This window comes from Cyprinodon variegatus, unplaced genomic scaffold (assembly GCF_000732505.1).
Source record: "Cyprinodon variegatus isolate N-32 unplaced genomic scaffold, C_variegatus-1.0 Scaffold1406, whole genome shotgun sequence".
In the NCBI taxonomy this organism is placed as follows: domain Eukaryota; kingdom Metazoa; phylum Chordata; class Actinopteri; order Cyprinodontiformes; family Cyprinodontidae; genus Cyprinodon; species Cyprinodon variegatus.
Genome location: NW_015151859.1, coordinates 36,307 through 61,687, shown reverse-complemented (window position 1 = coordinate 61,687; position 25,381 = coordinate 36,307). Strand labels below are relative to the sequence as shown.

At 38.0% G+C, this 25,381-nt stretch overlaps 1 protein-coding gene across 1 annotated transcript in view; it reads left to right on the top strand.

The window, feature by feature from the left end:
• Positions 1-2,409: 2,409 nt before the first annotated feature.
• Positions 2,410-25,381, top strand: part of LOC107103260 (calcium uniporter protein, mitochondrial-like) — a gene marked incomplete at its 3' end in the record, with an annotated part of 57,432 nt that continues 34,460 nt past the window's right edge. Inside the window, exon 1 of the mRNA XM_015402886.1 lies at positions 2,410-2,594. Coding sequence (XP_015258372.1) covers positions 2,478-2,594 — 117 coding nt within the window. The remainder of the gene's footprint in view (positions 2,595-25,381) is intronic.

Here is a 25,381-nt window from a genome sequence, read left to right as displayed (position 1 = left end):
TATAATTATTTTCCTATTTGCTATTAGTCCAGTATTGCAATTAGTCTATCACAGTCATCATTAGGAAAAAAAGCCTTCTACTTACTAATCCATAATAAGCATTGCTGTTGCAGTGAGCTTTCTAAAATCCTCACTTTTTTGGATTTACTGATCCACATATCATTTGACATTGTTAATTAATACACACTGCAGCATCTGAGTGTAAGGTTGCCAAGGGAAACCATCTAAACAAACAGAAAGGAGGCAGTCAGATTTCTAAACCCCGGGGTATATCACATGTCACCGGTTCATACATTATAGGAGACTGGTAAACAAAAAGAAAAAAGGAGAGGTTAAAGAATTTGGTTAGATTATTATAGCTCAGTGGAGATGTTTTGTTATTGATCCTGTGCTACATGTCAGTGCAAACCTGAGCAATGCACTTAAAGGTATTGTGGAGAATTTTTGAAAAGTCTCTCTACTTGGAAAAAAAAAAAAAAAGCACATGCACAACCGTGTACCGGCTCCCGGGAGGGAACGCCTTCAATTACTCCTCATGCACGCTCTGTTGAAAAGTTGCTGTTCTCATCGCTCATACAAGCTTACCGTGTCCCAACGTCCGCCCTAACCCCTAAATCCCTCAATCACTTTATAAAGCGGGGACTATATAGTGGACTTTATGGCAAACTCAGTTAACTGACCATTTGGACAAATGATCACTGCTTTTTACTCTCTGTTGGTTAGGTAACTCCTCCTCCTCCTCCGCATGGTGCCTGCGCCTTCATTGTTATTAATCGCTGCTGTCGGGTAGCGGCATCCAATGGTGACAGTGGGCCACTGTGACAGTAAATCCCATAATGCTTTGCCTCTTCTGAGACCTTTCTTTTATTCTTACACTTTTTCTCTTACGACACTCGGCCATTTAAAAAAAAAAACGCGGTGAGCTTCATTAACCGGCTTAAACAGTAGCTCATCACAAATATATGCCTGAAAGGGCGCATGTGCAGAAAAAGCTAACTGGGGGCAAGCACGTAGGTCGCCCTTACGTAAACATATCACCGGAATGATTGACAATTAGGAAGACCACTTATTATGATGATCCACCAGGAAATAGAATAGATCGTCCTCAGTACCAGGCATCCCCAACCTCGGTCCTCGAGGCCCGCTGTCCTGCAGGTTTTAGAGGTTTCCCTGCTTTAGCACAGCTGATTATAATGATTGCAGTAGACCAAAAGCCTGTTAATCAGCTCTCAATTAAAATCCGCTGTGCTGGAGCAAGGAAACCTCTAAAACCTGCCGGACAGCGGGCCTCGAGAACCGAGGATGGGGATACCTGCTCTATACCTTAAAGGCTGCTGGAGAGCAGAGATGGCAAAAGTACTCACTTTCTGTACTTGAGTAAAAGTAAAGATACTTGTGTTAAAAAATACTCTGGTAAAAGTGGAAGTACTGATAAAACTTCTTTACTCAAGTAAAAGTAACAAAGTAAAGGCTTGTAAATTTACTTATAAAAGTAAAAGTAGAAACGACTTTTTTCATGCCGTTGCCTACATTTTAAATGGATGTCTGCCAATAGGACTAGATCTCCGTTGTGTTCATTTTCAATCATCTCGTCGTCCATTCTACTATGCTAACGCCGCCGCCACCAAGCTGCAATGATTTGCCGCTAATGAATACCGCCGAATCTGTCGATTCATCTTGTAGTGGTGCGTCAAATGCAACATATATTCTCATCCAATTAGATTGAATTTGGTATTGATGACGTGAAAAATAATAACGGTAACTCCATTGAAATGATTCAAAACTAAAGTAACGAGCCAATTTTTTAAAATGTAAGGAGTAGAAAGTACAGATATTTGTGTAAAAATGTAAGGAGTAGAAGTAAAAAGTCGCCATAAAAATAAGTAGTAAAGTAAAGTAAAAATATCAGAAAAATCTACTTGAGTACAGTAACGAAGTATTTGTACTTCGTTACTTCCCATCTCTGCTGGAGAGGGATTCCCTTTCTCCATTTCTGGTTTTACAAATAAGACATTATCCAATTAAAAACACCAGCCTATTTTTGTTCTGAATATCCCCATTCAACAGGATTATCTAAAACTCACTAAACCTATTTTATGTATAAACAACTGGAATCACATCTGCTTCATTATCATTAGAAGCTTTACAGCAAATATAGGGTTTTTATAAAGGTGTTTAATTTCTTCAGAGTTAATGCTGCTGAATGTTAGATTGCATAAATATTTGTTTCATTATTTATTAATTTTTTTTTTTTTTTTTTTTTAAGAATGAGTTTCCAGTCAGAGTTTTGTTTAATCTCTGCTTACTGGTGTAACACTGGGCATGTGTTTGCAGAAAGTCCAGCCCCGTACCCCGCCTACCACCCTCCCTCTTCCCTCCTGTGCGTCTCGGTCCGCCCGCAGCAATCTCCTACCCGGTGAGGGTTCCTTTTTTTTTTTTTTTTTTTTTTTTTTTTTTTTTTTTTTACTACTACAGAGATGGCTGCGAAAGTGTGCAGATCGGTCCTCCTGTTGTCCCGGAGCAGCGGAGCGGCGGCCGGCAGCCTCCCTGTACTTGTCTCGCCTTCACAGCGGCACCAGCGGCATATAAGAGCGGTAAGTCCCAGGACGCGCAGGGAGGGCTGTGCGGAAATGTTGGGGCTGGAGAGAAGGACCCAGAGAAGCAGCGCTGCTTGGCTGGATGGCTGGCTGGCTGGGTTAGGGGGGGGTTTGCTAAGGAAGTAGAGCTAACTAGCCTGAAGATTTTCCGCTGCTGTCTTTCTTCCTCTTGATTTCTCTCCCCTCGGAAAAAAAAGGTGAGGCTGAAGATGAGTCAACCGCCCGCTGTTGCTGCGTTAACAATCCTCCCCGGGACGCGCGGTTTTGACAGGAGGCATTGCAGTTTTTTTAAGCGACACCCCGCTGGTTCTGCCCCGTTTACTACACCAAACCCAGACTCTCTGCAGTTCCACTCAAGCCTCCAGATATCCCAGCTTAATCCCCGTTGAACTTCACAACCAAATCCTACTACCGCTGAATGAGGTTGAAGATTTTTGGATAAATTCTCGGCATCTGCAGTGCGATGTGTGGATGGTGTGATTACGCACGGCCACGTCTGGCTGTCATATGTGCTTTAGATGCCATACTAGGTTGGAAGTGGGTTACAGGGTTGGTTTTATGGTCCAATCTGTGTGAACTGCAGCGCCGATGGTGCAGCAGAAACTCCGGATAATGACCCAAAGGAGAAAACTACACATCTGTGCGTGGGTTTGCGTCATTGTGAGGGGAGAAACTGTGCGTACACGCATGAATCTGAAGCGTCGCATGAACATGGCCCGCACTTGGATGATGTCAGACTCTGCTGGCTGCTTTCTCCCCTCCCTGGGTGTTTCCCCGCTCTGCTGGGAGATCCTGGGCTTTCCTGCAACCTCATGCAGGTCCTGGACACTGTGTGGATGTGGGTGCACTTGCAGCTTCACCATGATCCATAATAGAAAAGGAAGATCATTGTGATCAAGGAACAGTGGCTTGTTACTCTATTGGTGAGGTTTTTTACAGCCTCTGGGGTTAAAGGTGCAACAGGAAAATCAATTTGAAAGTAAAAGATTTGAGGGAAGTGTTGCAAGCATGGAGCTTACAGTCCTTTCTAGATTTATTTAGAAATTTGCGTTTGTTTATTCATTTAGGAATTTTAGATTCAGTCAAAAATGTCCACAGAGCCTTTATCTGTAAAGAAGGGAGGCTGGAGCAGGTGGTTGTCATAACACTACTCTACATCCTATAAATGGATAAATGTACTTTGATCAGACATGTGACTTCTACAGTTTTTTATTTAGGGACAATGTGGGCATTTGTATCAACATGGAGGTTATTGGAGTTTTTCCCACCCTCCAAATTTTCAATTCATTCTCCATCACACCATGTTTTTTTAAGTTTACATTTCTTCTAATGGAGTTTCAAAAAAGTTGCTGAAATGACTTAAGATTTCTCTGACTGACTTAACACTACAGTGCCGCCCAGTAGTCTAGTTGTAAAAAAAAATAAAAATAAAAAAAGGGGGATGGTGGATTTTTTTTTTTTTTGGAAGCAGACATTGCCTCATTTATATAGTATATTAATCTAAAGCAATATGCATGGGGTGATTGTTACATGTCAGGTTCGCCGGTCATTGACATTGATCAATGGACCTTACCATAGAACTGCAATCAGTCCCTGGACTGGCATGGCTATCACTGCCCCTACAGCTACACAGCCCGCCAAATGTCGAAAGGGCAATATTATTTCCATTATCGTTCATATATAGAAGACACTTTACATACTCAGTGATAAAATGTCACAGGGGATGGTCATTTAAGAAGAGGGATGATTTTTAAGATTTTTTTTTAAGAAGGGGGATGCCATCCTTCCTCATCCCCCCTCAACTCGAGTACCGGCGCCTCCCCTTGCCGCCGCTGCACACCACCAGTCAGCTGGATGAAAGAAGGCTATGAGACTTTCCCATCCATTTCTTTTCAAGAAAAGACTAATTTGATTACATAAATCTATTTTAAACACCAAAACTTGATCAATCAGTGTTCTGGATGTTTTGATTCTTTTCCCTCCCTGCCACTTGCTGCACACAGCAGCCCAGCTGGCTGAAAATAGGTAGCTTCACTTTTTTCCCCAAGTTGTAATACAGACGTATTCTGTTTTATGAAATATTTCCATTTGTTAGAAAACATGAAGAGTCACCGTCACTTACCTCATACTGCCATTCAAGCTGGCTGGAACAAGGCTCTTACGCCATTCCTTTGGTTGCAAGAAGAAGTGTTTGGCTGGTTGTGAAAAGCACAGATAAGCATGGTGCGGAAACTAAAACCCATTATTCTTATTTAGGCATTTTAGGAAGTTGTTGCCATTTATAATTACTATTGTTTTTTTGTCATACTTATAATGTTATTTTGTATATTAGAGAGGGAAAAAAAATAGTAAAAATTTAAATATTTGGTCCATTTTTAGTTAAAAAAATTACTCAATCAAGTGGATTTATCAAAATTTATCCTACTAAATCAAAATAAGTGCAACTGTTTTTAGAAATGAGGCTAAATTATGTTTTATGATTTTTTTAAATTTTTTTGCAGGAGTAGCAGTTTTTTGTGCTTTTTATTTCAAATTAAAAGCCCCTAGCCAGTGATATGTCAAAGCTATTTACCGAGCGTTATCATGTTGTCGGATTCTCATACCGTCCCGTTCTGCATTGGGATCTAAGGGTATCAGATAGAGCTAAGCTCAATAAAGCATCGCTTTAGATATTTTTTTCTACCATCTTCAACAAATCCCCTCCAGGAAGTCCTCGTATTTCATTAGCCTGTGAACTGCCTGATCTCACTCTGTACTAAGTAGGATGTCACAATTTTACGCATGATTAGTCCAAGTCTGAGAGGTATAACTGTGTCTTCCATGTGTTCTATTTAAACCATCAGTGACTCTGCTGCTTAGCTTGGCAGCATTTTAAAGTTTTCATTTCCTTTCACTCTCCTCATATTACAGTTTTGTTTCTCTTTCCTAGAGTGACTCTTTAGTCTATTGAAGTGTTGCTGTCATTGCTTCTTTATTGCAGGTCTGTCAATTTGTGACAGCTAAGCATCTGTATTCATCTGGGACTTCCCAACTGGAGTAGGAAATCTCGGTTTCCACATCTGTACTTATAAAAACACAGAGGGATGAGTAAACAGTTGTCCTGGAGTGTGTAGTTAGTTTCTCTGAATGCTGCTCATATTGTAAAGCAGTTTCAGCCATGATGGTTCTGATGGAGAGCAGACAAAGGACTCCAGAGACTTCTGCTCTAGATTTCTATTAAGTCAGCTGTCATTTAAAATCCCTCATTTTGACATTTAGGAGTTATTTTCATTGCATAAGCATTCAAAGCTGTATTATTCAAATATAACTGACAATCTTATGTTCATTTTTTTTCAGGGGAACAGCTCATGATGCATTTCCTCGATTTGTTTTCTCTTAAACCGCCTTGTTTATCAAAGCTGAGCGCCCAGTGCCTTTAGCTGCCGGAGTCACAGGGTCAGGGCTCACTTCTTGGTCTTAATCCAATCAGAGTTGCAGTAAACTAATTTATTCCCGCTGTGCTCACAGAGTCGGTGCTGGAGTTAGCCGGATTAGCCTGATAAGAGAGTGAGGGTAAGCTTTGTGGATCTGCTGAAGGTGATAAGGTAGCTGAGTGATTGATAAGCCCGTCGTCCAGCTTGACGGTTTCATTAATGTACTCCACCCTTTGCAAACAAAGTGGTTACTGACCCCGTTTAAGACACCATATATGGTAGATGGGCTTATAAAAACTTTGATGTGATCCAGTGACGGGATTTCACGGTTAGGGTCATTTTGGCTCAGCGGGATAGTTGACAGCTGCAAGGACCCAATTAAAAACAGTTTAAAGCTATTTTTCTCTGATCCATCCATCCATCCATCCATCCATCCATCCATCCATCCATCCATCCATCCTCTGACCTCAGTAGAATTATCTCTTATGCGGAATTTAGTGCATTTATTACTTGATTCTGTTATTCGATCCACATCTGAGCTAAAAGTTCTGGAGTGGTGGTTTGAAAAACACGTAGAAATGTCTTTTTCGATGATGCATTACTTTCTCTTTGAGAGTAGAGTTCTGATCTCTTTGGTCGGTTCAGGTAACGCGCAGAGAAAGTCTCACCATGCACAGAGGGAGTTTCTCTGAGTGGAAGAGAAAGCTGACCCACACTATTTGCTGGCAAAGTGATCGGGCAGTATTTCAGGCACAGGTTGATGGTTACAAAGCGAGTCATTTACCGAACAGATATTCCTTTCAAGCCCGTAACACAGCCTGTGTCTTTGCTGCTGTTTATTATATACTAATAGTTTTCACACCAGGAAATAACAATGCTGGTTAAAACGTAACCTTCATTATAGTGCAGTTAGATTAAACTGGATGGATTGGGACAGTGGAGCTGATAAGTCTTTTACAGGTTTTATAAAATATCTCTTCATGTCTGTAAATAGATATGTGGGTCCTAATCAGTATCATTTCCTCCATTATGTGTTGGTAGCTTGTATGGTCTTTGCAAGTATGAGACAAAGGGTGTACAAGAATAAAGCAGTAGTTTCTCTTCGACACTTCGGGTGGCAAAGGATGCAGAAATGTAAATATCAAAGAAGTAAGTAAAGCACATTTACTCCAGGTGAATATTTCTCTGTATTATTCTTCTAACTGGAATATGAACATTGCAAAGAACTGTTAGAGTAATTACTGATTAATCTATTCCAAGTGTCATGAGCCCCGTGTATCAAACTGATGTCAGCCTGTTGGACTCAGTCTGACAGCAGGGGGTTCCCACAGCCGACAGGTTAGATCAACCCATGATACCAAAGAACAGACAGAGCCAGAAGCACAGCTGAGAGAGGCAGGAAGGAGGGAAGGTTTGATTTATTCCACCATATATATATATATATATATATATATATATATATATATATATATATATATATATATATACACATACATGCAGAATGGCTTTGTTTTATCTTGTTGACCTAGAGAAGTATTTTTGTTTTTGTTTTTTTTTAAGATGAGGCAGTAAAGGAAAAATAGTGTTTAGCCACCCGCATTGTCGAAGAGAAACTACTGCTTTATGTGTCTCCTATGTGAAATAAAGCGAAACCTTCTAATGAGGTCAAAGATTGGTTTTAATAATACTAGTTAAGTGAAATAAATAGTATCACTCTAATATATCACAATCAACCTCAGACAGTGACATTTTTTAAATTGATCATTGTAATAATCATTTCTGTTTCATAACACAAACCCATTACAAGAAAAGTGCTGGACATTTGTTTCTTATGTTATTCTATTTAGAAAAAGAAGGATAATTGGTCCCAATCTGTCTAAAAATGTAGAAAAATCTGTATCATCCAGAAAAAACCTAATCAGCGTTTCTGCTGCTTTACTGTATAGAAACGATTAACATGGTTCAATAATTTGTTTATTCCAATGTACATGAAAAGTGTCGATGTTTATTCTCCAGACTGTAAAGGTTTAGGTTCATATTTGCTGGATGATCATCTAATGAAAAAATCTGGATCTGTTTCCCAGAAGTCTCATGTTTTATCAAACTGCTATTAAAACAGAAAGTAAACTTTAAGCACATTTAAACAGCTTTTCAATAAAAAATTAACCATTCTCAACATTCTCATTAGTGAAATATCTTTAAACTTCATTTTAAGCATGGTTTGCAGTCAGCAGCTGAATGAGAGTTCAAAGGAAACGATTGAAGTTGGTACGGTATTTGCTTTGTGTGCAGATGCTCTTGATAGGGTGACACAGTTGTTTTCTTGATGCAGGTGGACAGATGTGAGCAGTGTGCATGGCTAAGCTGTGACTGCAAAGATATGTTGATCAGGTCCAAGGTTAGCGTTGTTCTCTAAAGTGGCTTTAAAAACGTATTCACACAATGCAGAATTTCTGTCCTGCCTCTTTTTTAAAAACCCTGTTTCTTAAAGTAACTGAGATCCTCTGCAGTTAGTGGGACACGGTAACTAGATAAGCATTTTGGCAACACCTGTTCCTTCTACAGATTTCAGTCGTTACCATCAGGTGGACAGGGATTCAAAAAGTTTAATTAAAAACAACAGATACGTTTATGATCTCTAATGGAGAGGCATTGAAATGATCATTACCTATGTGTTTTCCATAGAAAGTACCCCTGGCTCAGTGTTTTAGTTTCTTAATTTGTCTTTCCTTTACTTGAGCATTAGCAAAGATATTGCTAATTTTGTGCGCTTGTTCTCTGTGTGCTTTCTATGTGGTCTATTTCTATATGAATTTTTTTGTTGGGTTTATATAACCAGGTTATGCTGCAGGCTTCTTCTTGCAGTCACCAAGTGCTTAAGCAGAATGGAAGATTGCTGATTTCTATTAATTAGCATTAAAGAATTAACAACATTTATCTGTTTTTTCTTTTGTGTAAATCTGATATAATTATTCTTTATTGGGTCTGAAATTGACTTTATAAGAAAGTAATGGATTAGATTTGATAGATGAGCTGAAATGAAATTGGACTGATATTGATTGGACCAGCTTGACTTGTTCAGGGCCTTGAAATTACATTTTTTGCAAACATCTGATAACCTAGAGTATTGCTTTTCTTTTTTTTTCAATGACATTGCATTTTTTTTTTTAACACGTTAAGCAGAACTTTTCTACCTCCTGCGTATAAAGAGATGAATTTCATCCCTTCAAAGCTTTTTTTCTTCCAGAAAACAAAGCAATTCTGATCCACTTTGTCTGAGCCGATAGAAAAACCTCCCTCCTCTCTCCCTCTCAGTCCCTGCTAGATCTCCTGGCTTCTGTTTGTCCTGCTTCTCCTGTGTTTTTTTCCCCCCCTAATTTCCCCGCTCTCCCTCAGCCCATCACATTACAGCACCTGCTCGGCATGATACCCTTTCTCACACACCAGCTGTTTGCTCTGTAGTCAAAGGAATCATCTTGGGTTACGATAGCTCAGGTTACTGGGCTTTATTTAGTGAGTGTGGAAGAAGGTACTCCATGAATGTATGATACAATTAATGTGTTAATCTTTTATATGCAAACTGGATGATGGTATCTGATTATTGAAGCCATGTTGCCATATAGTAAAAAAAAAAGACTAGAGTGATGGACAAAGGCCTCATTAGCACTCTGGAAGGTTTCACCCTTAAAGTGTTAAACGACTGGTGAACCTCAGCCATTGGCACAATCTAATTAGCTGCTTCCCTTGTTTCTGTGTGGCCCAGCGTGTCTCCAGTCAAGTCTGAAAAGGACATTAAACTGGGCCAGTGTGTGTAATGTGATGATGGATGGAAGCAACGCTTGGTTACCCACTTTCTCACCAGGCTGTTTGGAGCCTCTGCTGGGAGGGCAGGTGAGCCAGCGGCTACAACCTGAAGGTCATCAGCCGCCCCCCCTTTATGTCGTTTAGACAGGAGATTGGCCTCATTACTAGGATATTTGGAAATCTGTCCCCAAATAAAACATGTAAAACGTCTCTGTTCTTTGAGCATTTGGGAAAAAAAAAATTTATATATATATCGAACAATTTGTAAAAATTCATCTAAAAAAAAAGAAATTAAGGATTAGGGCATTGATCCACATGAGCCCTAAACTTGAAACCTTTGGAGCTAATATAAATAATTATAAAGGCTGTGCATGTATAGAGTGCTAAATGTCCTACGTTGTCGTAAAACTAAAATTAATATGATTTTGAATAATCTGAACAATTATAATATTTGAGTGACTTCATCATCCGTAATATATGTGCTAAATGCATTAATTTAAATTGAAGGTCAGTCATTAAACCAGCTATGCACAGATCTGTTATTTTTAGTCTGGTATTTATGGTTTTCTTTTCCTTTTTAAAAAATGATATTTATTAAAGATTTACCATTCACATTGAAGAGAGCACTGACAGCCCTGCCTGCTAACTCCAAATAAAAATAAACTCGTATGTAGAAGCAGGCTACATGAAATGATTCAATCAGTAGGTTTGCAATTATTTTACACTTTTCGCAAACATATTTAAGTCCTTATTTTTATTTGTATTAAAAAAATTTACATTTTAATGATTTGATGTTGTTTAGTTAATCGATAAAAGACTTAATTTGAGTTGTGCCTCTTTTCGAAAGGCCCCGTTATAGGCGCCTGTTGGATTTATCTGCCAATATTTGAAGGTCATAGACCTGAAAACTGAAGTGGCCGCCCTGCAATTCGTCACAATGAGATTTTTGTCCTGCAGAATATCAGGTCTGCCTGAACATGCAGCTAATGAGCAGGAGAAGGGTGCGGTTGACCTCTGCTTCAGGAAGTATTGATTGCTTGTACCCTTGTTTACCCAAGTTTATGTGAAATAATAAAAGCACAAGAGAGGGATCGATGTTTGCCAAGTATAGAGACACTGACTCTACTTGCTAAGAGTTTAGCCTTAAAAATACAGACAGTAATTTACAGATTAATAGCAGCAAAACCCATTTCCTTAATTGAGGCCCATCAATTTATTAAATATTATACTTTTTTAAGTCAGTTTTTTTTTTGCACTTTTAACATCTAGATGAGGTAAAATTAACAACTTCATTTGTTCTAAAGTTTTATGTATATTATTTCACCTTGGTTATTCTTGGAGGAAAGATAAACAACACATACATTAATAAGGACAGAAATTTATATTTTATTACATTTATTTTGTCTGATAATAAACAAAATAAATTTGTTATACCGTCATTATTCTTCAAATTTCCAATAAGTTAAACTGATATGAATTATCTTTACGTACATTGCCTCTGTTGTTTCTTAGATAGATAGAGTAACCATTAACTTCTACAACTTCCTTAATATTGCAGGACCTCTAACTGATATAACATGACAGATTTCAAGCCTGAGGGAGAAAATTCACCACTTTTCTAAAAGCAGCAGGAGAGATGAAACCAGTCCAGCCAACAACAGCAAGGAAACTCCTAATTGGAATAGGAAACATCATGCATGACTGAGTCCTATTTTACTGATGGATTTATTTGATGGGGATCGCTCAGAGGACGTTTGGATTCTTATGTGAGGATTCCCCTGGTTTCAGCTTCACCTCCTTTCATTGAAGAGAACCTAGCTGCAGTTTTTCTTGCTGTCAGCAGAAATGAATAGATCATTAATCAAACTTTAGAAGCCAAGAGTTTTATTCAGAAAACAATTATCTGCTCTCTACGGACTCAGATAAAGGCAACAATGGAGAAATCTCACAATTGTTGGAGGAATGTATCCTTCCATACAGGCATGTGGCAACTTGTCCTTTCAAGATGTCTTGGAATAATAGGTAATCTATTGCTTGTCTTTCACTTCACAATTGTCCCTCATTAGGTTGCAGTTTAACCAAAATGGACTCCAGGGAGCCTTGCTGATCTATTGCACAGATCTGATGCAGAAAATGATGCTCAGGACATATCAGGGTTGTCCACAACCCTAAAACCATAAACATGTAAAAGGTTATTCTTCTTCAGCTGTAGCCTATAATTTCAATGGATAGCAAGAGGAGCTTTACAAGCTTATCCCAGATAAAGGTAATAGATCAAGTGGGAAACCTCAGCTTCCCTTTCCCCAAGGTGTTCTAGAACATACTTTAGTACCTCCAGTGAGCTCTGGGTGTACAATAATTTAACTTTATTGATCTCACATTGGAGGTATTTACCTCTGCATTTAACCCAATCACTTGGGGAGCAGTGGGCTGCCATTGTGCGTCACCTGGGGGGGTTAATGGTCTTGCTCACGAACCCAGAGTGGAGGCTGTGGGATTCTAACTGGGTACTTACAACCTTCTCAGAGCACAAGCGCACCGCTCTAACCCACTAGGCGAACACTCTTCCCTTCGGCCAACACTTCCCCGAGGCAAGCGTCTCCAGTGTTTCTTGTTTGGACCAGACCAAGATTAGGGGGTAGTAACACTGTCCAAGTAACCTGTTTTGGTACGGTTTTCACAGATTTGTATAAGCTAAGGATGTTTTTCAACTCTAATAATGATAATGTTATAACATCGCTAAAATATTCCTCTAAAGCAACCCCCCTGCTCCCTCAATGCCTGACTCTCTGGCCCAGCTTCATGATGTTCCCTGGTTTCCTCAGCCAGGATGAGGTTTGCATTTGAACTGTTAGCCACAGTCTCCTCTTACCTTGGTATTTTTTTTCAAAATTATAAACTGCAGGGAAGAGTTTTTTTTTCTTTTAATTAAAACTACATCTGTCTATATCGGTTTGGACTGAATATCCTAGGATTTTTACAAACTATGCCAGAGAGACTCACATCTCTTAGTTGATTTTCCTTTCTATGAAACAACCTACCAAATACTGTTTTTATTTTTACTTTCCGTATAATTCTTTTTTCTTCCTTAGCCTTTTCTATTATACATCAATCATAGGGAATATTTAAAACATTTAAAGACTGTCAGCCATAACCTGGCAGTGCCTTTAGCCATGCTCAGAATGTTGAATGCAAAAGGACGTTGTCACTTTCTGGGAATCTATAGACATTACAGAGTTTTTGATTGGTGCTACATGGCCCAAAGGATCACAGGGCTCTTCTTCAACATATTTAGATGGGGATCCTATAGAGACGCTGGCCTAGATTGTGTGTTCTCCTAAGTTTTTTCTTTTTCAGGGAACTAATTATGCTCTTCAGGGTGATCTATCTACCAAGGACGTGAGGGTGGCTCATGGTTAAACAGGACAAAGAGTGTTGTGGCAATATTGTTGTGTTTGGATCTTTACTTTGAGAGGGAATGTGGGTCAAAGCGATGCCTTATTCTGACTTCAGGAAACTCCCAAATTCCACATTTGAATTCTTTGCTTCATCTTGCAGCTCTCTGCCTGGCTTTACATGTCTCTAATTGGAAACGGATACTCATGAATGCCTAATTACACCAGTGGAGGTCAAGAAGTTAGACTTTAACTTAGTGTGAACTGGCATGGAACACATCCACAGAGTAAATGATCCCCATGAAGCAAGGCTCTGTGTTGTGCTCAATGCGCGCTCTATTTGTTCTGTAATTACCCAGATTGAAGTGCTGCCATGGCAGACACAAGGACACAGTAGCACGGGGTATTCACCATGGAGAAGATAAACAAAAGGTGTACACCTCTGTTAAACAATGAGTTTTAAACCCCTGGAGTTCCTTTGTATTATTTAGATGTGATTAGCAGCACCTGAGAGACTAGGCAACAGGACTTTTTTTTACAATCGAGGTTGCAACCTCTGTCTAATATAGTTGAGGTGGGATTCTTGACGTGCAGTCATGTTTGTATTTTCGTGCAGAACCTGACTCTTAATAAGAAAGAAAAACTAGCTATTTAACTGCTATAAATGAATCAGGGGGCTGAGTGTCGAGCTTGGTCAGTTTTAATTAACCCTCTGTGTCACTACAGGATGATAGACTCACATTGGAATAGACATGCTGGAGAACTCTGGGTTCACGCATGACAGGAAAGTCTGGAGGGATAAACATTGTTTCAGTAAATGTATAAAAAATGAAAGGTTTCACCCACACATCATGGGATGGAATTAGAGTTGGATGCTTAAAGATTATGATGGATCACCTCATCACAGAGGACTGAAATTATTATTAATTATTATTTATCCATATTTTAATATATATAAACTCACCCCTTCTAGGACTTCAAAGTGTTATGGAAATCTTTATGTGCGGCACTGCAGCTGGAAATTGTGATATTAATTCATTTTGTGGACATAGTGTACCATTAGTGTTCTCACCATTTTACATGAGTGCATCTCATCTTTTAAAGATGTCCATCTGGTGAAGGGATTGATCTCCATCCAACTGACTCCATATATTAATGATATGAAAAGCCGGAATGCCTGAATATGGAAACAATAAACTCCTAATACTGCATCCAACCAATTGTTGGCGATTGTGATGTGGCATTCACTTATAAGGCAACAATGACTGTGTTTTGGTGTATTGTGCAGCAATACCCTCTACTTACATTCAATTAACAGTCAGTTATCTCTGTGGCGTAATTCTCATTGGATATTTGATTTAAAGTCCATTTAAGCTAGTTGGTCTCCCTGAACAGACCATGCTTTTATGTGACCTTTACAGCTTTTTTACGTATTTCAAGTCCAGAAGTCTAGTATTGGCTTCCCTTATTTATTATGAAACTAGTTTGAATGTATAAGTTGAAGAATTATAGTATCCCATCCACTATGTATAACCCAGCACAACCATTGGCAGAGAGATTGCACCATTAAACTCTAGCAAATATACTACATATTCTTACAGTTGAAGTGGTCAGTCTTTGTATTTTCAGATTATTAAAAAACAAACAAACAAAAACTAAATCAAAAGCATTTTTAACCATCCTTGGGGGGAAACGGGGACTTTTAGAGAAAATTCACCATAAACAGAAATTTGTACTTTCAGGTTTTGTTTAGAAATCACTGCAGTGATGTTTTGTATAATTGTTCCACCTGAAGGAAGAACGTTTATATAAGTATTACCATTCCCAAACTCTATAACTGTGAGTGACCCTCTGATCACAGCTATCTTAGGTCTCTTTAAGTCCCATAGAATCCATCCAGACACTAAATTGGTGCTCATAAAGTTTAATAAATGCATTTATTAGAGAAATATCTACCTATACTTAGTTTTCTTTTGGTTCTGGCCAACTATTTCTTCTTAATTTTTTATTTTCTAATGATGTCCAGCATACCATGCTTTAGAAGCAGATTTTTCACTTTGATTGAAAAATAAAGAAATCTTATTTTCCATCATAGTAAATATATTGTTGAAAATTAACAGATGCTTAGTAAAGTCCAAAAGGTTTTAACATGAACATGTTACTGGATGCATATGTAGACTCTGTGTGGAAGGTGTTCTTTGTTTTGTTGCTTTTATGAACCAAAGCCTTGATCACTGATCAAAGGATGTTTTTTTCCTAATTGGCAGTCTACAATCTTTCCCAGATTGATTGTTGCTTCTCTGTTCTTCCTTTTTAAATAAGATTTGAGCCCATAAGCCCTGAATGCATTTCCAAGCTCTGTCTTGTAAAGTGCAATCTTTTCCCTGTTCAGAGGTACTGGTAGTTTGTGTAAAATGCTTTTGTAAATATCTCAGTTTCTGTGATTCATTGTTGTGGTAGCCTCTGGCTGATGTAAAAAAGCAACTTTTTTCTATTGTGTTGCTTCTTTGATGGAAGGAAAAAAGCACTTGAGTGTAGACTCGCTGCAAGAAATGAGCTAATCGATACTAATAGTAGCAGCACTGCTGAAACACTCTCATTTGAATAAAATGGCGGAGTCCTGCAGTCCTATTAGGAGTCAGTGCAAGTTAGTGCGTTTATTAATGAAAGTTGACATCCGTAATTGTTGTTCTCGGTCATTGAGTTACTGCCATGGTGTTTGTAGTAGCTGTTATTTATTGTGCAGGTGCTCTTTGGTTAGGAGAAGCTTGGCATTTCATGAAGGCTGACGTCAGCCGAAGCAGGGAGAACTTTTCCCTCGAGGTCTGACTTTTGGTTGCACACACAAAGATGCAGCCCTTATTTACAAGGCTTAATCTGTGCTCTCTGTGTACTGCAGCCATACTAGCCTGATCATAATTAGATAACCAAGCTCTTAGGTCAAAGGGCAACATCCGGTTATTTTATTTACTGTAAGTTTGTTCCTTTTTCAACGCTTTGTATAAGTATTCATTCACGTTAAGCTTTCCCCCCTTTTTTTGAGGCTGTCGTTTAGGTATTAAGGAGTTTTATGGGGAAATTTATGTGATGGATCAGTACAAAGAATTAATTTAGAAGGGACAAGTGCTGGGTGTCAGCAAATAACGGACACATCAGTATTTATAGCCTTTAGAGCAATTTTTGCAGGTTATACATACCCACTAAATGTAATAGGAGCTCCCTTAATATATCCCCTAATGAAAGTTGGTGTGGATGATTTGTTCTTAGCTATTGTTTAAAGGGCTTCAGAGATTTTTATTATTCGGTGTAATTATTGTTTCAGCTTCTTTTTTGGGTATGTTTCCGCCTGCTTCCCACACCGAACAGTTACACATGCTTCTTTGCTAAGTAGCCCTAGCTAATTTAGTCTAATGGGATTGGAGGGCATCATGAACATTAACATTTTAGGTCTTGTCACAGATTCTCACACTAAACTGAGTATGAACTCTGACTAGCCATTCTATCGAAGCTGACAGGTGAACGTCTTCCAAATGTCAAGTCTTTTGCAGCCTCTTGTGGTTTCCCTGAATTTAGCTGCATACTTCTTTCCATCTGCTATTTTTGGCTTCACTGAAGCATCTTTACATCATGATGCTGCCACCACCAGCTGCCATCCTTGGGGTGGTGCATTTTGAGATGTAAAGGGTTAGGTTTAGTAAGGTTTTTAAGGTGTAACAGGGAAGCATGTTGCATAGAGAGGCAGTTTTCATATTGTAATTTGTAAAAAGTTGAAAACCATGCACCCTTTTTTTTCAATTTTAAAAAGAGACCCAAGTTTGTATTGGTTTATCTCCCAAAGTAATATTTTTGTCTATAACAGACACTTCTCAGGGTGTTAAAACGTGTTCCTGCCGGTTACTTTGACTTTGTGAGTTGAGAGGAAGACTGTGGCGGAAATCTGCCGAACTGAAAGGCATCTGTGGTTTCCTCATCTTCATTCAACACGCGAGTCTTAAAGAGCAGCAGACCAGCGGTGCTGTCAGAGGGGGTCAGGGACAACATCGCTGCCTGCTGTCTGTCTGCACGCCTCGCTCTGCCTGTGCAGGCTCTGCTGGTTCTTGCATCAGCCTGATATGTGAACAGGGATGCACATGTGAGCTTATTCCAAAACCTGCTGCTTTACTCCTGTCAGAATGGGGATTGTTAGTCAGCTGTTTGCGTGAAGCCTTTAAGGTTGGAGTGGGAATAATATCTCACTGTACTGCACGTCATATTAGCTGACTGGTGGTCCGCTGAACTATAAATAGGTTCATGGAACAATGTTGGAAAATGTATTTCCATGGAGACGGTCTTGGGCGTTGTTATATGCTGGCCATTGTGGAGGAAGAGATTCTGACTAGTGGTGAAAGTATGTGTCATAGCATACCAAGCAGGACAAATTACAGAAAGCTGGTTTCTCTCTGCTGTTTGGAGTTAACTCCAACTACAGCTGCAGGATGCATCCCTGTCAACTCAGCAAACAACACGTGATACTCCGCTAATGTAGGCCCTTTGTGTCTAAGTTTACATCCAACAGCCTTGTTTTAATACCATACATGCACGCAGAGAGGGACAAACAAGCGCAGCAGTGTTCCTCTCTGCTCACAAATGCAAACTGTCTTGTGTGGCGAGGCGTGCAAACATGGATTTAAATCTGATTTTAATACCCGGCCTCTCGCCTCTCTCTCTTTCTCGCAACGTTTCTCTGAAGCCATAACCGGCCTTTTTTATAAATGTGCATTATCTTCATCTTAAAAAGTGTCCACATGTCCAACATGCAGCAATGTTATATTACATTGTTGGAAATCTGAATGAATTGTTTGCTGGAATAAAAAAACAAACAAGAAAGCCTGGTAATGGTGTCTAAAGAAAAGAAATATACAAAATCAAAGACAAAATGGCAATGACTTAACAGTTACTTGAACTATTACAATCTCACTGAAAAATTTAAGAAAGTCCAAACTTGAAATTTTCCTATTTAGAAAAGCTATTTCCATCATCCAGAATCATGTCTCCTCTCTTATGGTTTCTGCAGATTTTTTATTGGGTTTTGTTTCTGGTAAACTTGTAGATTTTATCATACTTGAATCATTAAACTATAAAAAAAAAAAAAACACATCGACCACCCTTACTTGTACTCCTCTTAGGGCTGGGTCATTGGGGCAACAGTCTCCCAGACTTCCCTCTCCCTAGACACCTCCTCCAGCTTCTCTTTGGGAAGCTGGAGGCATTCCAGGGCCAGCCAACAACTATCATTATGTTTCTGGCTTAGAAAACTGATAGTATTTACTCATGCTGCTTCAGTGGTAGGATGGACTGCTGCACTACTGAAAAACATTATTGGAATTATTGAAACATATCTTAAGACATTTGCCAGGAAGTTGAACTTTTGAGATAAGTGATTGTGCTGGAAATTGCAAAACTGTGAGCTTGGTCTCATAAAGGTTTGTGGACGGAGATGAAACTTAAAGTCAGCCAGGTGACTCGTAACACCAGTTCTTGTAAGAGGAATGGCCAGAATTATAGCAAACAGTTGTTAGAACCTTGTCGAAGGATAAAAAAATGAAGCCAAGTCTTACTTTCTTAAAGACATTTTTTTCAAATGCTAAGAAAATGTGTGTAAAATGCTGCCTTAAAGCAAATGCCCTTATTCTGGCCTCTTGCTAATAAAAGTTATGTCAGAAATCCTTTCTGACCTAAAACGGCAAGTTATCGTAATCTATTTTCAAAAAGTGAGAAGATAAAAATAGCTGGCTTCTGCTCTACTTATTGGAGATTTAACAGCATCATCTGCAACAGCAAATGTATCCTATCATAATATGTGTAATGATATATTCATAAATACAATATATAATGCAATTCAATATTTTTTTTCCTTTTTCTTTTTTGAATGATAATGTATCTCTGGAAAACATCACAAGATCTTGGTGTTGCTCTGTTGCAGCTGGAGCAGGATGACTAAAGAATACGGGTTTAAAAACAAGATAATAACATGAATGTTTGCCTATAATTTCTTTTTTTAACATTTAAGAACCATTCGGCCAATCAACAAATTGAATCAACAAATTTGTGTGGCATTTGAAAGAAGGTTTTTTGTTTTTATTTATTCTTACTTCTCTAGTGTTTAACCCAGGGACCATCCTGGCTTTGAGGAGCAGAGTTTAGGAATAACAGTCAAAGACACACATCATGACTGTGTCCGAACATCATTCCTATATAGGGCACTATATAGTGATCATGCCATTTTAGATAAGTGTCTGAACATCTAGAGCAGGGGTAACCATATAAAAAATTAGCTGGGTCCGAATAATGAAAATCAACAACCAGTAAAGGTCCGGAGACGTTTTTAATTGCCGTATAATCTGTTACTTTAAACAGAATTTAACACTGAAATGAAATTAGGTTTTTATGTATCCATGTTATACATCTTCTATTTTAAAATCTAAAATGTTTTTTTAAGTAGAGAAAAACAGTCATTAAGTCTGGTATATACACAATTTCCTGATAAATATATTTTATAAAACACTTGACCTGACCGTTTTTTATCCTTCTTATTTATGGCTTAATGAGAGAAATAGGATTTATGCTGCCCTGCAAGGCTTTTTAAACTGGGTTTGAATGGCGACAAAGCCCTTCTCAAGCACATATCAGGATGTTCATTCGTGATCCTGGATCGTTATCTATTTTCAATTATGTTCATGGTGGAAAATCCTGCTTCACAGCAGCAGGTTGAGCCAAACATACTTAAAATGTGCAGGGTCAACTTTGAGCACACTGTTTCACTATTCTGTCACCCGTTCACCGCAGTTCTTCCAGCATTCCACACGTTCTTTCACCATGTTAACAGGAGAAGCGGCGCAAGTGAAGTTAGACACTGTTGTTCGACAATATGCAGTAATTTCTAAGTGTTTTAAATCAGGTTGGGTCCAGATTAGCCAGCAGGTGGGTCACAATGTGGACCCCGCTCTGCCAATCCTTGACCTCTGGTCTAGAGGTTGAAAAAGAAGTGGACTCGAAATTTCCCACAAATGCACCTTGAAAAGTAGTGATAATCGCTGGTCACTAGATGAGCAGATATATTCCTGACTGCTTTGCGAGAGCTCTCTTTGCAAAGCATCATGGGATTTGTTGTACGAAGGGTACAGGCACCGCGTGGGAGAGTTACATTCCCAACAGAAAGCAAAAAATAATCATCATCTTTCTGAACGGTCAGTTAACTGAGTTCACTATAAAGTCCACTATATAGAACCCGCTCTTTAAAGTGATTGAGGGATTAGGGGTTAGGGTGGTTTTTCGGACACACCCCATATCAGCAGCCCACAGCAGCTTCCATTTTATTCCAGCCTTAGACAATACTTTACTCCTAACCTGTGTATCATCTTCTCATGATACACAGGTGCCTGTTTCCAGGTATGAAACAAGAATACAGGTACAGGTTCCTGGAGCTGATGTTAGAGTCCCCCTGTGCTGCTGTTGCCAAGGAAACGCTCCAGACAATCAAAATGTCCTTTTTTTTTTTTTTTTTACAAAGGGGGATTGAAGGTTATCGTTCTCTTAGACTTGCCAATAAAAGAAGCAGCTTCTACGTCAATCTCACCAAGTGAGCTGTATCAGAAAAACATCTCCAGGCTTAGAAATTTAAATTTCATTTATTCTGTATATCACATTTATTATTTATGCTGTATTTAGTTAGATCTGAGGAGGAATGCTCTGCTGTTATTTGTTTCTCTGAGAGTAATTGGACTGAATTGCTGTTTTTTTTTTTGTTTTTTTTTTGTCAAAACTGGTTTGAAGCGACTTGCTGTCTCCATCTGTCACTAACCCTACAAGGATATGAATAAAGTGTGATATTTGCTGTCTGTCTCCTTACTCCCACTTGGCTCATAACTCTTCCATGATGCTGCATTATCTTGTTTCACAAAATGTATTCTTTTTGTTTTGTTTTTCAAGGTAATGAAAATGCCAGAGGAGTTTTAATACCTTTCTAGAATTTATTCAAGCTGACTAGATGGAAGTTGTTTTTTTTCTTTTTTTTTTATTCTTTATATTCAGTTAATGTTGCAAGATTTACTGTTCTACAATCAAGTGGTTATTATGACATCTTAACCCCTTCAATCTATTCATTATTTTGTTCAAACCACAAAATTATATTTATTTCATTAAGATTATAAAGACTCTTTCAAATAAATGCTTTATTAAGAAGTAGAAGGATTATTTAGAAATTTCTTTACATATCGAAAGATAGGAAAATGGTGACATGCATTTACATTTTATTGCCTTTGCTACTACTCCTTAAGTACCTTGGCATTCAGTTATGAGTGTGTCTATTTTATTCTGAGGGATTATATAGATGTCAAGAAACATTAGTGGTCATGAAGAACAAAAGAAAACAAATAAAAAAAATGTCAGGGATATTGATTTGTGATAGATTAAAGCTGGATGAGGTTATAAAAAAAATCACAAACTATAAACTTTTCATTCTGTTTTTTCTGACATCTGAAAATTACGAGTACAGAATGTAAATGGAAAATAAAATATTCACCTGAATTAATTCCGTTAACAAAATTAAATTGGTGAAAATAATCATAGTGGCATTCTGATTATTAATCCTTGCAAAAATGAAAACGGACAGAGAAAACAAAGCTGTCAACGAATATGTGTATAATCAATGCATGTACTAATATGCAAAATATCCACATTGGATATTTTTATGGGGAATTTTTATTGGGAAAGCTAGCACTCATAAAATAACAACAGATGATATCCTGATGATAGTCAGAGGTGGCCCAGCTCTTTTAAAGTGCTGACCTTACTTTCGGTGATAATCAACAGGCTAGCTAATCTAAATGTTTCACTAACAAGCATAAGTTAAATTTGGTTTGAGTGGCACAAATGCCAAATTGGCAAATTCCACAACACCTTTCTTATAAAGTGACGACAAGGTTTGTTTCCATTTAACATTTTAAAAATAGTATAGGATATAGATTTTATAAAGGTGTAACTTGCCGCAGTCACATTTGAGCGTAATTGCAATCTCTACAGTCAATAGTTTGTCAGCTCTGAGCTGCCGTAGCACAAAGATACTGTAGCTGCTTCCGTAAATGAGAGCATGATGCTACTATGTAACTGTAAATAGCTATTTTTAAGGTAACATAAAGATAAAGATTGAGAAGTTTGTAGATGTCAATATACTCATGTATAATTTATTACATTTCTGTCAGTAAATCTCTGTAATTATTAAACACTGGAGCTTTAAGACTAATTTATTCTGCGTCCATTTTTCACGCTCTCCTTGCAGCTTTAGACTATTTTTCAAAAGAGCAGCAGCTTTGTCTCTAGATGTGCAAAGCTAGCATAAAGGTTTCATAAAATTTTTTGTAAATACCATTTTTGATTTTTATAAATTTCTACCTAATAATGTGGTCTTTATGTGAATTGGTTTATCAATTAAGATCCCATTGAAATTATTCATTGAAGTTGTTTTTTTGGAAATTGGAAATAATATGAAAAGTAAATAACCTGTTTCTTGAATCTATTCCGATTTGTATCCAAATCCATCTCTAGTTTATTCTCCCTATTTTTTCTTAAAAATTGATTCGACTTTAATGAGATTAAAGTCAGATTAGAGTTTTCTAGTTATACTGCCACCTGTGGCCAAAACACAGAACTGCAGCTCTGCAGCTCTTGTCATAACTCGCTCACCGACTTAACCATTTTTTTTTTTCCACCTTGCCCAGATTTGCCATTAGTGTTTGAGTTGAGGTGGAAGCTGGTAGCTTCTGAGTATCCAGAAAATCCATCTTCAATATAAAAATGTGATTGTTTGCTTGGTTGGGCTGATTTAACATTGACACACTAGACCTCGCATCTGCTGAACAATGCGTGAACTTCCAAAATAAATGAAATTAAGGAAAATAGGCTACAGGCTTATAGATGCATTGATGCCGAACTACTGAGGTGTCAGTCTATTCATCAAACAAGGTTTTAGTCTTAAAAGGTCAAATAAAATGGCTATTGTAAAGAGATTTTTTTTCAGTCAACACTTCATAATGTCTCTTTAAAGAGAGGAAAATATCCCACAATAAAAGCTTTACAGGGGTAGTTATGAAGCAGGAGTGTAAAGTGGTGTTTCCATTCACAATCTGCAACATGCAGTTTCTTTTAAGCAGGGCAATAACACCCCCTCAAGTCGAAATTAAAATTGTCTGGAATAGGAAAAATGATGAGATGAAGGTCATTGGTCAAATGATGTGTGCCAGGGTGGTGGGTTTTAGGTTAGAGATGGGTGTTTACTGGGTTATTATGCTTCAAAAATGTTTGATTAAAAAAAAAGCACAAAACTTTCAAAATAAAAGTATAACATGATCTGTTTGCTTTTATTCTAAACAGAAAATCGAAAAGAGTTCCTACTGCTGCTAAAATAATCCGCCATGCTGATTATAAGAACAATGTTATCTGCAGCATTTTCTCTATTATCTTATTAGTCATAATAAAGAAGCTGTGCTTTTGGATTTTAAACCAAACGCATTGATCAGTGTGACGAGCAGTTTTTTTTTCCAGTTTATAAAACATAAATTTGTAAAACCTAGTTACATCTTTATTCTGCAAACAAGAGCCTTCCTGGTGGTAGATCAGACTAACCCTGCATGAAATTACTTTGGTAATACCGGTAGAATGTTAGTAATTTGTGCAGTCAGAATCATTGGAAAAAGCTGTTTACCCTGTGCATTTGGCACACCCAAGCGATTGCAGAAATGTCAACGGTGTGAAGGGAATCTAGCGTTTCTAATTTCATAGCAAGTAAACATAGACTAAAGGCATTTTAATGTATTTCAGAGTCAGGGATAATATTTGTAGCACAGCATTTTATGTTTCTGGCGTTTAAAACAGGCGGGAAAAGGGTGGAATTTGAATAGAATTTTATTTAAAGCAGGATGGGTCATCTCTTTGCTGATTTTGCTGTTTATAAAGGAAAGTTTTACATGCATTTCTCATATTTAGGAACATGTCCTGCAGAAAGCTGCCAAGCTGATGTTATTTAAGCTGCAAATTCACTTGAGACAAACGACAGGCCCATGAAAGCTATACTGATGTAGCAGGCTAGAGTTACAGCAGAAGCTCAAATTGTAGTAAAAGCCAAGCTGCAGGGTCCTAAAGGTGTTTTTCAGGTCAGTTTACAGCAGGAGAGTGGTTGTGAGGCAATATAGAGATTTGCAAAATGTGCAGTCAGTCTATATTTTTATGTAAAACTTGCTTGGCCTGTTGAAAGCCATTTTATTAATGGTATTTAACATGCAGTGTTTATTAATGCCACTTGGCTTAATTTCCAGTTTATGTAAACGGTATATATAAATTAAATGTTTTCAAAGCGTAAAATTTCCTACTCCAGTTTTACAATTTACTGCAGCTAGTCATGCAAATTAGCGAGGGGAGTGGCCCTAACAATACAAATAATGAGTTCTTTGTAACTGACCTAGGGATGAGCCCACACACACAGTTTTTTGTTTTGTGTGTTTCTTTCATGCACATTTCTTCCTCTATGCCACTTGTTTACGAAGTCACTACGTGATTCATGGCATTGCTTTTTTCCAAACACCCACTCCTCTCATCTCATGATTATCAGCTTGTTGTCCAGGGTTTGGAGGATGTGTGGCTTTTTTTTTTAAACCCAAAACAAAACAAGATAACATATTCCATGGAGTATTTTCAGCTTTGTGCACTGCATCAGCACCACTGGCTTAAAGCAGTCCCTCAGCATGATGCTGCCACCTCAACACTTAACAAAGGGTTCTTCTTCTGTTTAACAGCTTCTGAACCCTAATAAACACTTTGATCCTCTCAGAGGATTTAATTAGTCTCTGAATATAGAGCTCAAATCTGGAAAATTATGTGACATAAACCCAAGCTTGTTCTAAATGTGAGTCATAAAAAAAAAATCTATAGTCAATTTTTACAATTCTCCATAAATAAACTGTTAAATGTCCAGTATGACATTTCCAGCCAAATATAATGTATCTTTGTATTTAGTGTAGTTTGCTATAAAGCATCCAAAACTACAAAGAAAGGGTGTAAATATTGCAAATAATGCATTCAAAGACATGAACTGAATGCGAGGCAACCTCTGGCTTTCCCTGTCATTATAACCACTTCAGTG